This window comes from Balaenoptera borealis (genome assembly GCF_965194805.1).
Source record: "Balaenoptera borealis genome assembly, chromosome: 9".
NCBI lineage: Eukaryota > Metazoa > Chordata > Mammalia > Artiodactyla > Balaenopteridae > Balaenoptera > Balaenoptera borealis.
This window is the reverse complement of record NC_138873.1, coordinates 44,555,791-44,573,011: the sequence shown is the minus strand read 5'-3', so window position 1 is coordinate 44,573,011 and position 17,221 is coordinate 44,555,791. Positions and strand designations below refer to the sequence as shown.

Here is a 17,221-nt window from a genome sequence, read left to right as displayed (position 1 = left end):
GGTAGCGTCTCAACATCGCGCGAGAGTTCGTTGCGCCTTAGATTATGGTAGCCTGTGAAGGGTGTTTCTTTGTTTTTGTTACAAAATATTATGAATTTCGTGAGTCTGGAAAAGATTTGGCTTGCATAAATGGATACAGACCAAACTCGAGCAAGTGAGAACTGTGTTAATGTGTATTTCTAAGGCTCTGAATGAATTTTTAAGGCACCTATTGTCTTTTAAAATACTTAACTGCTAAGAAAGGTTAGTTATTGTCTATTCAGGTCAGCTCATGGGGCCTCTCTTGTATAGTAAAGTGGATTCAGCAATTCGCAACCCTTCTTTAACGTACGGATTCATTGCTATTACCAAAGAATTGAGATGAGCAGGTTTTGATTTCTAAGAACAGTGTTGCTGTGTTAAATGTGATGATTTTAAAAAATTAGGAGCAGCTAAAAGGGAAGTTTCTCTCATCCTAAGAAGACATAATAAAGGATTATTTCAATTTGCCTTACAGATTTTAAAGTATATGTAAAACACAAAGGTGTTTACCTTTGAAGCAACTGGACAATATTTTCTCTTCACTTTCAACTGATGTTAGTAGCAAAATGTATTTTCCTTTCTTAGAGGTGACCCACACACGTGCAAGGGCGCAAATTCAGCCTTTAAGCATTACTGGAAGAAACGTAATCAAAGGGGATTTTAATTTCTGAAAGTATACATATTATATAGTGCTTACCCTCGGGTTGTAATCTTAATCTGAAGAGTTCCTGCTTCATAATGGCTGTGGGCATGAAGCCAGCAATTTTGCCAAATTTTTCTTCTGTGATAATTCACTGCAGGGCAGAAGCCATGATCAACTGTTTGCAGGCACCGGAGCTACTAATTGTCTTAATTAAAATATTTTAAGTAACATTTAGAAAGTTAATGTTAAAATATTTGAGTAAGAAAACTTGTTTATTCGGGTCAGTTCATACATTTCATTTGATAGCATTATCACTACTATCTGTTCTGTTTGTTGAAGTGTGAAAATACTGGTGTTAATCCTTAGGAAAATGCAAGAAAAAAGGAAAACTTAAATTTGCATATTTTTGTTTAAAGTCTTAAATTCATATTAGAAAAATGATTATAACTCTTTGTAATAGAAATTCCACTACAAAGCACCGCAGATTATGATCACTTTCAAATAAGGACTCAGAAGAGATTCCAGTTAGAAGTAAAGATTTAGGGGCAAAGGATTTCGAGAAAATCAGCAGTTATATTGAGACTTCTGGTGAGGGAAGTAGTGCAGACCTGTACAGCTAATAATGAGGTGCTGATGGAAAGACACAGGCAGACATTACAGAGAAACAGCCTGTCATCCAGCTTCATAGTTTAGCTCACAAAGGTTTTCCCGAGAGTCCATAAACACTTAAGATATTCAAGGACAGACTGTCCAAATTGACTGCTGCCAGCTAATCAGTTATGCCATTTAAAAAAAAAAAAATGTGCAAACAAGATTCACTCTTCCCAGACTACAATTATTTTTCTCTCTCCTCTTTCCTCTTTTAATAAATCCTGTTTTTGCCTTTATGGGATGAAATCAATCTATTGATTTATCCTGCTTATAAACAAGGAAACGGCGTGCTACAATTAAGGGACTTTGTGACTGAGTTTTTCTTTGACACTACTCTGCCTTGTTTCTTTTCTTAAAGAATCTTTTCACTGTTGAAGGATTAATTCTCTTGGATTATAACATGAGCCAATAGACAAGAGAAGCAAATGCTGAGTGAAAGTTACTTTGCCATGCAGGAAAGAAAGAGTTTGCTATTTGTAACAGAAAATTAGAAAATTACATAAGGCTACTACATGTGAACTTTTTGCTCTTGTTGTATGTACCGAATTTTTTTGACTATTTTTTTATTTTTGTATACAATTTTTAAAGGTTACACTGCATTTACAGTTATTACAAAATATTGGCTATATTCCCTGTGTTGTATACTACATCCTTGAGCCTATCTTACACCCAATGGTTTGTACCTCCCACTCCTCCACCCCACTGGTAACCACTAGTTTGTTCTCTATATCTGTGAATCTGCTTCTTTTTTGTTATATTCAGTAGTTTGTTATATTTTTTAGATTCCACATATAAGTGATATCATGCAGTATTTGTCTTTCTCTGTCTGACTTATTTCACTTAGCATAATGCCCTCCAAGTCCATCCATGTTGCTGCAAATGGCAAAATTTTGTTCTTTTTTATGGCTGAGTAGTATTCCATTGTATATATATACCACATCTTCTTTATCCATTCATCTGTTGATGGACACTTAGGTTGCTTCCATATCTTGGCAATTGTAAATGCTGCCGCTATGAACATTGGGGTGCATGGTACATATCAAATTTTTTAAAAGATTTATATCTCCACTACTTGAAATGTCCCTGTCTCTTTGATTATTCCTGTCAATAGAATCATTTTCCACTAATAACAGCCTGCCCATTCTTTAAAACTCCATTCAACCTACCTCATGTAGATTGCACTAGGCATTTTAAATGAATTAATTTCATAAATAAGGACCCAGGAATCACTGAGAAGTTAACTCATCCATGGTCGGACATGTATTAATTGGCAAATTGTCTCCTCTCATCTCGTATACCTTCCTTAACCACCTTACCATTCTATAGCTCTTGTTGCTTCTGCCATCCAGTTGTACTTATTTATCTTCTGTCTTTAACTGTCTTGGTTGTTTCATGCAGATCAGTCTCCTCATCCCAGCTAGACAGGATGGCTGCATAGTGGCTTCTTCTTTAGCATCTACTCTATATATACAGTAGCCTGGTGACAATCTCATAGATTTTAGTGAAACTTAATGATATGATCTAAATGAAGATTTTAAACATGTTTTACCAAAATGAATAATATGGCTATGATGGTATTTACAAATTGAAGGTCTGTGGCAACCCCATGTCAAGCAAGTGTATAGGCGCCATTTTTCCAACAAGTATTTGCTCACTTCGTGTCTCTGTCACATTTTGGTAATTCTTGCAATATTTCATACTTTTTCTTTATTATTATGTTTGTTATAAACTTTAATGGATGAGGAGTTGTTTCTCATGGATGAGCAAAGAAAGTGCTTTCTTGAGGCAAATCTACTCCTGGTGAAGGTGCTGTGAAGATTGTTGAAATGACAACAAACGACTTCAAACTTAGTTGATAAAGCAGCAGCAGAGTTTCAGAGGATTGACTCCAATTCTGAAAGAAGTTCTACTGTGAGTAAAATACTATCAGATAGCATCACATGCTACAGAGAAGTTGTTCATGAAAGGAAGAGTCAATCTGTGTGGCCGGCTTCACTGATGTCTCTCTTTAAGAAACTGCCCACAGCCATCCCAGCCTTCAGCAGCCACTACCCTGATCAGTCAGCAGCCGTCAGCATCGAGGCAAGACCCTCCACTGGCAAAAAAATTACAACTCGTTGAAGGCTCAGATGATGGTTAGCATTTTTAAACAAGAAAGTATTTTTAAATTAAGGTATGTACATTGTTTTTTTAGATATAATGCTATTGCACACTTAGAGACTACAGTATAGTGTAAACATAATTTTGTATGCACTGAGAAGCAAAAAAATTCGTATGACTCGCTTTGAGATACTCACTTTATTTTGGTGGTCTGGAACTGAACCCACGATATCTCCAAGGTATGCCTGTATATATTCATCATAGCTTACATTTATTTTGTGTCTTCTATACACCAGACACTTACACACTTAAATGTGTTATCTCATTTAATCCTCTCAACACCCCTGTGAGATGGTAATATTATCACCTCCATTTAATGACTCTACCTCAGAAGGAATTGAATGAAGCACAGAGAAATTGAGTTGTTTATCCAAGGTCACACAGCAGTGATAGAGCCAAAATCTGAACCCAGGTAATCTGACTCAGGAACCTGTGCACTCATTCATTATATTATTCTTCAACCCTACACAACATATAAAATGAGAAGGCACTTTCTTAGAAATAAGATCATATGGCCATCCAAATTTAATGTTAAATCATCCACATCCACTAAGTAGTGACTATTGTTGGGGAAGTGCCCCAATAATACTACTAAGGGGAGACTAAGTTACTAAGGGGAGAAACAAGAATTCATGATCCTCACTTCATGCCTTAAATCAACAGTTCTCAACCCATTAGATATAACATTCCTTTTTTGTTATTGGTGTTCTACCGACCCCATCTTACTAGAGGAGGACAGAAGGCACGGGCTGCAGTTCCAGCTCTGCCTTTCATGAGCTGTAGAAATCTGGGCAAGTAAAAGAAAGTAATTCTTAAAATATCTATTTTAATTTGTAAATGCTTGGGTATGCCTATATTAAATTACATGATGTAGTTAGATGGCTATACCTATAGAATCAATAGTTCCCTGTATTTTTTGGAAATTAACCTCTTTTAAGATACATGGTTTGCACATATTTTCTCCCATTCCATAGGTTGCCTTTCCAAGCTGTTGATTGTTGATAAAATAAAAATAAAAGTCTTAAAAAGCTTCGTGTCAGAGTTTAATTGGCAATTTTTTTCACTCTTACTGTTAGGTAATGATGTATCTTACAATCAGTGTTTTAGAGTAAATGAAATAAGTTGCTTTCAAAAATGGAATGTATAAAAAGTGGAAAAAATTTTTGTTTTCATATGTAGGATAGTGGTAGGTTCTAGGCTTAAATAATAAATTTTTCATCTACATGAATATTCAGCAATGGATAATTAGTTTATATGGGACACTGTCTATCACATTGCAGGATGCTAGCATCCTTAATGCCCCTGATGAATGCCAATAGCACCCACATTCATTGTATTGATAATAACCAAAATAACTCTGGCAAATTTCCCAAGCATCCTCTAGGGGGAGGTACACAAACACATTGAGAATCAGTTTTTTTAATGCTTGTGGATGTGGTATTCCCATTCCTGGTCACTAGAGGGAGGAAGTAGTCTTTAAAATAATCTATTATATTTAAAATATTTTATAGAACAATTTAAAATATAATAGCTGGCTTCATTATTTTAAAAAAAACAAATAATGAACCAAAAAATTAATAATAATCTGACTAGTTTGTCGTTGGTGTTAAAGTTTAAACCGTTCCAAAGAGAATATTTATGCCAATTTTATAAATCATACATTCATTAAAAGAACTAAGGTATGAGTTGTCAACAAATGTTTCATGCTCTATATGTTATTCAAATTGAATCATAATCTTTTTTATACTTAGGCTATCACTGTTACAAAATTTAAATTTTCTCAGACAAGCTTGTTTGGTTATGATGGCTCCCTGTGACAGCATTTAGCCACTCACCCCACCAGAAAAAAAAAGCCTTGCTTTTACCAATCATAAAGGAAATCAGAGACAAGGTCCCTGACCTGAGTGACCTCATGCCTTTGTATGCGGGGTGTGATGGTTAATTTTGTGTGTCAATTTGACAGGGTTAATTTGACAGGTTAAATATTATTTCTGGGGGTGTCTGTGAGGATGTTTTCTGGAATTAGCATTTGAATTGGTGGACTCAGGAAAGTATCAGTAGATTGCCCTCCCCGGTCTGGGTGGGCATCATCCAATCCGGGAAGGCCTGAATAGAACAAAAAGGTAGAGGAAGAATTTGCCCCTTTTACTTCCTGCCTGAGTACTTGAGCTGGGACATCAGTCTTCTCCTGCCTTTGGACTGGTAATCATACCATCAGCTCCCCTGGTTCTCAGGCCTTGGAATTCAGATGGGTATTATACCATTACCAGCTTTCCTGGGTCTCCAGCTTGCAGGTGGCAGATCATGAGACTTCTCAGCCTCCATAACCACACAAGCCAGTTCCTCATAATAAGTCTCTTCCTGTTGTCTCTGTTTCTCTGGCAAACCCTACTAATACTCTGAATAAAGACACATATGTTGGAATCAGACAGATCTGGCTTTAAATCTCAATTGTGCCACTTACTAGCTGTTCAGTTTGAACAGGTCACTTCTCTGAGCCACAATTTCCTTTTATATAAGATGAATATAATAAAACTTAATTTACAGGACTGTTGTGAAGATGAAATATGTGTAAAGTATTTATCCCAATGGGCTTTCAATAAATAAAAGCTGACTTGGTAATTTTTATTATCTTTATGCTAAGTTTTACCTATATTGAATACACTGCAGACAGTACAAAATCAACGTCAAATTCTGTTATGAAACAATAAGTATATCGAAGTTCAAAAATGAAAGAAATCCATAAAGGGTGAAGCTGTAAGTGAAAGAAAGGAGAGTTGAATTGGACCAAGTAAATATAACTGGAATAATCTTAGAAAAACATGAAACATTAGGATGTAGTAATAATACTTGTCTGCAATGTTCCAGTTATTTCTAAATGATTCTAGACATATAGTATATTTCCAGTTCATAGAAAAAGTTTATTGCTGGAACTAAATGCGTTACCTCATTCTTCCACATAATATTACTTTATACAATACTTTAAGGGAAAAAAATTATGTGAAATATATACCTTTAATAGCTAATTGGAGAGGATTCAGCAAAACTGACCCAAGAGTAAACTTGAGAAATTTGGCCATTACTTAACAATAGTTGACTACAACAGTACCTAGACTACCAGGTACCCACAAGTCCTTAGGCCCATCTCAACACAACTCTTAATTGCACCGTGCTAAGAAAGGCAGAGCTTGGTGAAAAGGATAAGTATTAAGTATCTGTTATAAGTAATCACTCTGTTGACTCAATTAAACCTCAATAAATATACATCCTCTACATTTCTTAGTGATATCAACAGTTTTTTACATCTCAGCTGCCAAATTCCAGAATGATATTAAAACATTTGACATTTGGCCCATTCTGTTCTTCTGAGGAAAGGTAAAACTAAGCATTTAACTCAGACAGTAAATATCAAAAATTATATTCTAAAATACAGGAAATAGATATATGATGGGGTTTGGATACCCTCTATTGTTTAACATGAAGAGAAACAGATATATAAAGATAAATAAATAAACATATCCTTTTTAAAACCATTTATGAATGAATTAGGAATAACTTTCAATTAAGGCCAAGATATTTGTACTTAACTAGGATTTTATCTATGTTTTTATGCCAAAGTTGCAGGCTGCTGCAGTGTGGTGGAATGTGCCCTAGCTTGAAATAAGAAACCCTAATTGAATGCAGCCTATGCTGCTTACATCTAGATGAATACACTTCAATTTGCTGAGCCTCTATTTCCCTATTTATTAGTAAATGGGAATAGTGGTATGGAAACCTAAAACAAGAGCATACATGGAAATTCATGATATTTCTAACAATCTGCAGAGAAGGTTATGGAGACAGAGATGTGTACTTGAAGGAGAACTGGATATCCCCAAGGCTCAAATTGTGACTCATGGGACAAGGAATTCAACTGTGATTAAAAGAAGGTCAGAGAAGCGTCTTGTAGGCATCTGAATGTGCAGAAATGGAATGGGAAGCTCAGGGAGATTCTTGAGGGTGCCCCCAGGGAGATTGTTATTGAGTATATCTGTATTAGCTACAGAACAATATGCCCTGAGCAGACTGAACTTCTTCAGTGACCAGAGGATAACAGAACCTCTTAGTTTGTAGGTTAAGGGAATCTCCAAAGAGATCAATTTTGGCCTGGAATTAAGGGAGAAGTAGTTTAAAAAAAAAAAAAAAGTAATTCCAAAATTGGAATTATACTACAGCATGAGAACAACTTGCAAATATAGTCTTGCAAGTAGAGTCAGCAATTTTTAAGCACAGAAAGAGAGAAGCCAAAACACCGGAGATGGGCAAATGGAGTTCCAGTTTTTGAATTCTCAACAATATTTTAAAATGTGCTATTTATTGAGGTTATAACTTACATACACTATAGTGCATGAAATTTAAGTGTACAGTTGAACAAGTTTTGACAAGTGGATACATCTGTGTTATCATCACCCAAATTAAGATGGGGAGCATTACTATCACCTCTGAAAGTTTGCTCGTGCTTCTTTCTACTTACTCTCCCCAACCCTGAGGCAACCACTTTTTGGATTTCTGTCACCATAGTTAAGTTTCCTGGGCTAGTGACCTTCACATATATGGAATTATATAGTATGTACTCTTTTATCTGGCATCTTTCACTTAACATAATGATTTAGAGATTCAACTATGTTGTTGCATAATCAAGTTTGTTCCTTCTTGTTATGTGTAGTGTTCCATTGTATGAATACATCATAATTTATTCATTTGTTGGCAGACATTTGGTTTGTTCTAATTTTGAGCTATTGTGAATAAAACTGCTATGAATATTCTTGTGCTGTGTGTAAATCATACCTTAAGAAAGAAAACAATGACAAATACCAAAAACAAACAAAATCTATTATTAGGTAACATCTGTGGTCACTTAAAATAGCAAAGAGAGAATGGCTGAGGCAAAAACAACAGTGAGGTGGTAGGGGTTAAATAGTTGGAACTCAGTGTTAACCACTGTTCATGGGATCACGGAAATGCAAACTAATTCAAATGGGATATGTATACTGACTAGAAATCAAGCGGAGAACACACTATTTGCCAATACTAAGCTTTCCTGAACTCTGGAATCAGAGTTTGAAGCTTGAAAAAAAATGAAGACTTGGAAATGAAAACATTCACAGGCTTCTGTGTACAAATCATGATTTTAGTAGCTGTGGCTGATTCTGCAATGCCAATCTCTGATCCATCAGTGGGCCTCAACCTCAAGAAATGTGTGCTGAAGCCCTCAATAAGACCCATATTTCTAGAACTTCATAAAGGAGTACATGAATCCCAAAATAAGTTTCTAGATATATGGTCAATTTGGGGCAATGTTGGGTCTTATGTAGAGCTGTATGAAATAAACCACCTTCACCAATAACTCTTCACAATAATATATGCTTCCTACTTACTTCTTATAGTCTCTAATTATAGAACAATCTTTTAAATATGAGTATTTTTATTACTTTGATGGAAATTGAGCAGGCCTATAAACTAGGCTTTTAACTGTGCACTTCTGTAGTTTAAATTTGTTTTCTAATTTTGATGACTGGTTAAAAATAAGCTCTATAACATCATTTTTAATATTTCTCCAACTTTATTTTGAAAAATTTCAAACCCACAGAAGTTGAAGTAGTAATATTAAAATACTATTAATACTGCCTTCAAAAAAAAAAGCAGAGTGATCAATAGAGGTAAAAAAAAGATCACTAAGAAGTCATTTTCTTTTTTGACTAGGAAATTTGAAAGACAAAGCACATCTGCTATAATGGACTGCATCTGGGAGGAACTGGCACACTTTTCTAACCCCTCTGCCTGGAGGGGGCATCTTTCCCTAATTCCTTAAGAGGTACCAAGTATGCTTGCTGATGCCCTAGAACAAAGTTAAACCACACACACACACACACACACACACACACACACACACACACAAACACACGATAATAGATGGATCTACAGTTGATGGAAAGATCGTGTCTTAAAGATGCTATGTCACTCTGAAAGGAAGATCCCGGGAGGGAGAAGTTCAACAATGAGGTGGCTACAGACTAGATTTGCAAACGACATGAAATTAGGGAGAATTACTCATTAGAAAGAATCCTCCAAATGTGAATAGGTTAGGAGAATTAGCCTAACAGAATAAAATTTAGTATAGATATGTGTAAAGCGTTGGACACAAAGTTCAATAAAATGCAGTAAGATGGTGAAGTCAAACTCAGCAGCATGTGAATACTTTAAAACTTAAGGGTTTAGTAAAAGGGTAATATTGCTGCCCCAAAAGCTAATGCTCTCCCAGGATCCATTTAAAGAAATATACTATTCATAATAAAGGCAGGAAAAAAAATCTCATTCTATTTTGTTATTTGGATGTTATTTTGTTCAGTTCTGGGCACCGAGTTTAGTAAGAGCACTGGCATAATAAATCTTGTTTAATTAGCATACAAAACGGATGAGGAACATTGAAGGAACTGATATATAGCCAGGTTGGTGAGGGGACATTGAGAAGGATGTAATGAAGATCTTCAAGTACTTAGAACTCTTTGGTGGAACCAGGCTAATTCCATTCTGCAAGACTACAGGGGTCAAAATAATGGAGCAAATGTGCTGTGAGGGAACTATATGCCAGGCCCTTTGCAATAGCTAGATGTTGTAAGGCAGTGGATTTCTGAGTAAATTTAATAAAACTCAAAACGAGTGAGCATTCCCTCACTTCAGGAGTCCAAGGAAAGGTTATCCATGATTCTAAAACCTGTCTGCACCTTAAGATCTAATTTATTGGTTTGAGGGAGAGCCTAAACATCAGAATTTTTTCAAAGCTCCCCAGCTATTTATAATGGGCAGTCAGGTTTGAGAAATATTAAGCTAGATGACTACTTGTCTGGATATGAACTAAATAAGAAATTAAAATGAGAGGCAGGTAAATGGAAATCAGTATTTTTTAGTTACATATTATATGCCAGGCATTGTGCTTGGCATTTTCACACTCTAACCTTTATTAACTAGGTTAATACTTGGAATCTTTTAGCACAGTGCTTGGAACATAGTAAGCTCCCAATTGGTTGCTGTTATTATCCTCTCTATAACCATATAATCCATTCTCCAAATATATCCTGGGAGAATATTAGCTTATAATAAAGATATTATCATCCCTGCATTACGGACAAGGAAACCGAGGCTCAGGGAAGGTATTTATTTTGGCTAATGCACTAGGTGGTAGACTGTAAAACTGAGTTAATCCCAATTTAAAACCAGCATGTCTTCCCTGTCTCTTCAAGTTGCTAATAAGACATTTAGTTATTTATAAAAATTAGCAATTTACCTAACTGACCTTTTCCATTTTTAATAGAACCATTTCTTCCTGGCCTGTTCTCAAGGAAATTATATTAAATGCAAATCCTGAAAAAGTGAAACCGAGAAGTAGACATTCAGTTTTCCTAACGTAGCATCATGGAAATTCTTCTGTAGGTTTCGAGAACCTCTGAGGTCAGAGGAAATATATCAAGGTGACCCTTCAGAGTTCAAACAATTCACTTCAAGCAAACATGGAGACGGTACTGTTCACAAGTGAAACACCTCCCATTCTGATGAATGGATAAAGATTGTTATCTGTCACTTCTATACAATCTAGGACTTCAATTATATACTAACATTGAGGGAGAGGAAGATGGCCCTGAAGGTATGGTCCTGATCATCTCTGACACCTCCTCCTGGCCACATTAAGCCCCTGAGTTTTCTTATGCACACAACTAGTTTGAGGATGTGAATTTGCTGAAGAGGAAACATCCAAAGAATGGCACCCCCTCAGTGAGATAGTTCCTCAAGGGCAAGGACAACCTTTACTTTACTATCCCATATAATCCTTAATATAGTATCCAATACAAAATAAGTAATAATTGCTGCAAATTCTAATTTTCACTACACTTTAGACTACACTAATTTTCAAAAATAAAATACACTTTTCAGGAAGGTACAGAGAACATAAAAATATGAAATAAATATTAAAAAGTAAAATAAAATATGCTTCTTCAAGTGGTGAGCATTGAATTGACTTGGTCCAATGCTAGCTTGGGATATTTTTTTTCTGTTGCTGGCCAACTGTTAAAATTTGGAGCCCACGTAACACACACAAAATGGTGTGTTTACTGACTGAAATTATTTTATTTTCTGAGCTTCACGTACATCGGTAAACCAAAAAATACAGACCATTTTATTCTAGAAAATACGAAGCTGTAGGTCATAAACGTTGTTAGAGACTATTTATTTATTATTTATTTATTTATTTATTTATTTTTGGCTGAGTTGGGTCTTTGTTGCTGCACACAGGCTACTCTTCGTTGGCGGTGCACGGACTTCTCATCGCGGTGGCTTCTCTTGTTGCAGAGCATGGGCTCTAGGCGTGCAGGCTTCAGTAGTTGTGGCTTGTGGGCTCTAGAGCACAGGCTCAGTAGTTGTGGCGCACGGGCTTAGTTGCTCCGTGGCATGTGGGATCTTCCCGGACCAGGGTTCAAACCCATGTCCCCTGCATTGGCAGGTGGATTCTTAACCACTGTGCCACCAGGGAAGCCCGAGACTACTTTAAATAACCAATGTAACTATCAGTGCAAATTTGGCACCCATATCTACCCTACTTATACCCCAAATTAGTTTCACACAATACGTTTTACGAAGTACTGAGTATATCTTAGGTACTCAAGAACAAATTGATTAAAGACATATCATTTTACCTTTTACCCATTGGCTTCTAGCTATACTTTACACATCTTGAATTTTAGCTAGATAAACCTTGCCCTAAAGTCACAAAAAATTTCATGGGGAGAAAAGATTAACATGTTTAACTTTTACAGATATTTTATATGCTTTGACATATTCATCAAGAAGTCTAGAACCACACTGTACTATATAAAATTTACCAGCAGCCACTTTTAAAAAATGTGTAAGTAGGGGAAGTTAATTTTATTAATATATTTATTTAACCCAATATATCCAAAATATTTCAATCTGCAATCAATATAAAAATTCAGACATTTTACATCCTTTTTTTCCACACTAAGTCTCTGAAATCAAGTATGTATTTTATACTTTAGCAGATCTCAATTTGGACTAACCACATTTCAAGTGCTCAATAGCCATTGGTGACAAGTGGCTACTGTATTAGACAGAACATGTCTATAGAGTCTAACCCCCCTTCTATCTCCAGTGTGATCGTCACCTTAAAATGTACAAAAACAAAGCACATAAAAGTTGATCCAAAATTAATGCCCTGTTAAAATGGCAAGTGAAAAGTTAAATGTTATAGTGTTTAAACCTTTTCTAATTATTTAAACAAGAAATTTATTTAAGAAAGGCTTTGCAAATTTGTTGACATCACTTTTACAAATGCCTTGAAAACCATTTTCTTCTTTCCATTACCTCATCAAAAATCTTTTCTGAGTACTAAGTTATTTTGTTCTTTTTTCCCATTTGAGTTATTCATTTTGTCATTCAATAAATATTTATCTGGTGACAACTATGGGCAAAACATTATGCTAGATGCAGTAAGGAAAGTAAGACACCCTACATCTGCTTTCACAAAGCTTTCAAATTAGAAAGAAAGGGAAAGAGTGAAAAACATGTGAAAGTGTATCTATTTTTACTGTATCACTGTGTCAATTATTTGGACATCAGTCTTTCCCCAGTTCTTTAACAACAAAGGGAATGGACTTACCTTCCCAGGACCTGACAAAATGCCTTAATAAATATTTGTGGAATTCACTATAATGAATTATTACATGTTATTTTCTAGAACAGAGGTCCCTACAAAGTACACTAAGTACAAAAAGAAATATTTCATCTTCCCTAAGAAGAACAGAAAAACTATAAGGCAAAAGAGTTATCTATGACAGGCCTTAAAGGATTTGACACAGAAGGTGGTGAGGTTTGAAGAAAAGAACAAGTTTCTACAGTTGAGAAAGTATAAGGATAGAAGAGTGTATCACTCATGATAAGAACTCTATGAATGTTTGCTTACTAAATACACAAGTGAATAAAGAGAGCCTGAATGACCTGAGAATATCATTTATAGAGATAGAAATGGAGGCTTTAAGGAAGTGAAGGGGGGATGGTGCTACACAAGCTGTATGGAAAAGAATGCAATCATGAGTAAGAAGTTGAAATTGTTACCATTTTAAAGTAAAACAACAAAAACAACAAACCTCCCTACCAAAAGTAGTGTTCATTTTCTTACTTTTGGGATAACGCCTATTGTATCCATTTAAGAACTTTAATAATTCCATAACCTGCCGTCACCTAGAACAATTTCTTCATGTGTTTTTATGCGCAGGGTGAGAAATAAGAAATCTAGCAGAGTAACATGCTTTTATTTTACCATCATGCATATAAGGAAAGACAAATATATCAATGGTATACTTTCAATGTGACAGAGCAACCTCACAAGTATTTATGCTACTTAGGAAAAGAGACACATCAATTACTAAGTTGTTAACTGGGCAAATTATCAAGACAATTAAGCCACACATTTTTAGTAAGTTATTTTTCCATGAAGACAACAATTTCCAAAGTCTTAATAATATGACAAGAACAAGTTATTCAAATTATATTTCTAAGGATACGGTTTTAACAGAAACAAGTTGAAATCCACTACAGATATTCATTTAAGTCTCTATATCATACAGGAAAATAAGACTGTTCCAAATGTTCCCAACTGAAAGCAAAATAAAGCCTGTACAGCTCAATTTTCCCAGTAAGCAGAAATAACATAACAGGATTTACTAAATACTAGTGAAATAAAAGACACAGTATTAATCCTCCTCATAAAGTCAGTCAAATGAAAACGAAAGAAAGCACTCAAAGTTGCGTTGCATTTCTTTAAAGATCTCTTCTCTAGACAACATATTTAACATTCCAACCCCCTTCAATTCTCCCATGTTTATCCTGAGAAAAAGAACTTCTCTCATCACCACTGACAGAGAAAGAACCTTCCTTGAAGGCTCTCAGTCTTCATTTTAGGCCCAATTTTTACCTGGCTCATTTTTGCCTGTGGTCTTCTGTTTAGTTTCCCATGCTTTGGGCACCCATCACAATATCTTTAGTTCTTCCATCCATTAGGGCCTAGGTATTGCTTTTCATTTAATCTAATAAATCTGTCTCCCTTTAAACCCTCTAGATGTTGCTAAAGTGGGTGGAGGATAGGGAAGAAAGCAGAGGGAAATAAGAGCTCTGGTAGTCTATTACACAAGACAACCTGTCCCTGGAAATAATGGAGAGCCAAATTAAAACTAAAAGACCTGATTCTGCAGATGTTTATGAGCTATCACTTCTTTTAAGAGCCAGGAGAGAGACACTGGAGAAAGTGTACTGCCACCCTGGCACTTAATCACGCTCCCGATGAGAAAAGGAGGCACAAAGAGGTACCTAAGTTTTGGTTGAATTCACTAGTTGAGGCTGAGAAAGCCTGGTACTTTGAATGGACACCAGCCTTAGACCATCCTGCCACCAGGACAAGTCTACCTTGTCACCTCAACCACTTGCCTGACAAGTAATAGGGTTCTGGATGATGGGAGTGGAGGAAAGGGGGGTGGGGGTGAGGAGTAGAGGAGAGGTCTTTTGGGGAGAAGAATGGAAGGTCTTTTGTGTGCTGGGAGGAAACCTGGAGATTGTTTACCAGAAACCAGAGTGGGGCTGACAATGGTCTAGAAGATGTTCATCCAGTAGGTAGCAGCCAAGGGCACAGCCAGTAGCAGACAGCGACAGGTGGCGACCAGAGGCGCAAGAAGAGCAATGGAGTCACATAAATCATACAGGCCAAGTGGTCCACTGTTGTTCTCCCTTGATATCATTAAAGGCCCGCAACTGTCCACAGGCTATATGCCTGTACTGCAGAGCAAAGTGTGTAGAATGGGCTCCTACACAAATCTAGAATTCCAGGCATAAGAGGCAGACCGGAGGCCCTGGGAACAAACGGGGTCCAAGTAGTGCAGATAAAGGCAATGCAATTTACATCATCACAAACTTGGCTTAGGAGTGGTGTGAATCATGGCCATGCAGCATGTGATATTAATGCACATGTGGAAGTGGAGGGGTGTGGTCATGGTGGTCTCAATCTTGAGGCTGAGAGAACTGAATGTCCAGGGGAAAAAGGCTGCAGAAATGTCAGAAAGAGGGGGGGGGGGGGGGAAGTAGACGGCATACCCATTTCTGTTGCCCAAGCACAGGTCCAGCAAGAGGCGGAAAGGGACTTTATGCAGGAACATTCCCAAAGGCAAAGTTTAACCAGACTGGAACCCAAAGGGCCTGGGGATCTCCACTGGCTCCCTTATTGGGCGACGTCTGGCTCTATGGACTCCCTCACGCAGCAGGTAGTATTGCAGTGGATTTGGCCACAGGTCCTCTTTGATAATCTCAGCAATCCTGTCAGACTCTGGAAGGCTGTGGTCTGAAAACCAGGTGAAGAAATTGCAAACGACCTCTTGGTTCCTGCGAATGAAGGACTGGGGTTCACGGCCCCGGCGCCATATGATTGGAGTGGAAAGAGACACCACTCGGCCAGAGGCTCTGACCTCATATTCCTTGACAATCAGCTTGTTTCGGAAATAGGGGTTTCTTCGAAAGAAGAACTTGAACTTGCAGCCTGTTCGAGGGTGCCTGAGCTCCTTCACCTCCAAATTGGTTATGTATCTTAACATCTCTGCATCTTGGCCCCTAATCATGGGGGACAACTGGGGGTGGTTCCGAAAGGCAGTGACCCAGAAGCCCGGGATATTCTGAATGATGTAGTTCCTCCGCTCCAGGTAGTGTCGACGCATCCGTCCGAACTTATGTTCTAGTTGCTGAAAGGCCCGGTCAGCCTGAGCATTCACAGTGTCCAGCTCCAGCTGGATGGCCTCCAGAGGGTTCATGCGGAGATCCATCCGCAGGGGCCGGTGCCCTGCCTCCTCCACCACTCTATTCTCCACCATTTCTATTTCTTCACCTACTGGCTTCTCCTCCATCTCCATCTCCTGCTCCACTCCCTCCTCCTCCTTCACTCCTTCCTTCTCCGCCACCTCCTCATCCACTGTGACTGAGAAGAGGGGGCCCTCTTCAGTCTTCACTTCCTCAGCCTTCGCCTCCGCCATCAGGTCAGATCCGAACCTCTCCGCGCCACAGGTTTCTAGGGCCTTCTCCCCACCCGAGCCCCGCGGCTCTCCCCGCCGGCCGCCATTTCCCCGGCTGCCGTCCGTCGCCAGGGATACAGACGCCGTATCCAGTCTCTCCCTGGGAGGCGGAGCCTGCTCTTGCCCCGCTTCGGGCGCTACGTAACCGCCATCCCCACCGCCTCCGATATGGGGCTTACCGGCACAGACCGGACCTGCGGGAGCAGCGCGGGGGGCGCCCCGCTCCTCTGGAAGCTGGGACGGTGGGAGCGCAACGGCTTCGAAGCTCCCCTCACCCGTCTCCGCCATCACCTGTGACGCCTCAGTTTCCTCACGGAGCTTCAGGCACCTGGGAGAATCCGGGTCTCCGGGGGCACGGTCGGGAACGGTGAGACTGTGGGTTTCAGGGAGAGGCGTCCTCTCGACCCCAGCCGGGCCGCTCATGTCGGCAGCAGCCAGACAAACGTCAGGCTACCGTCTGTTTTTCCTCGCAGAAGCCGCGCTCGGGGAATAACCGCCGCTCTCACCGAAAACCCGCCGCTCTCGCCACCCACTCCCTAGTCTCGCGAGCGTCTCCGTGAGGGTGACGTCACGGCTGTAGATCTCACCC

The 17,221-nt window shown here is 38.3% G+C and overlaps 1 protein-coding gene and 1 long non-coding RNA gene across 2 annotated transcripts; one reads left to right on the top strand and one right to left on the bottom strand.

Moving 5' to 3' along the window:
• The first annotated feature begins 25 nt into the window (after window positions 1-25).
• On the top strand, window positions 26-12,293 carry LOC309634633. The gene is made up of 2 exons (XR_014248265.1): window positions 26-7,404; window positions 7,456-12,293. It is a non-coding gene; the product is annotated as an uncharacterized lncRNA (long non-coding RNA).
• Window positions 12,294-13,820: 1,527 nt separating this feature from the next.
• Window positions 13,821-17,189, bottom strand: TSPYL1 (TSPY like 1). Its single transcript, XM_082404836.1, has one exon. The coding sequence runs from the start codon at window positions 17,053-17,055 to the stop codon at window positions 15,745-15,747; it is 1,311 nt and encodes a 436-aa protein (XP_082260962.1). The 5' UTR covers window positions 17,056-17,189; the 3' UTR covers window positions 13,821-15,744.
• Window positions 17,190-17,221: the final 32 nt, after the last annotated feature.

What these genes read in the sequence shown, in the direction of transcription:
- TSPYL1 (XM_082404836.1), bottom strand. Translation starts at nt 17,055, where the DNA reads ATGAGCGGCCCGGCTGGGGTCGAGAGGACGCCTCTCCCTGAAACCCAC.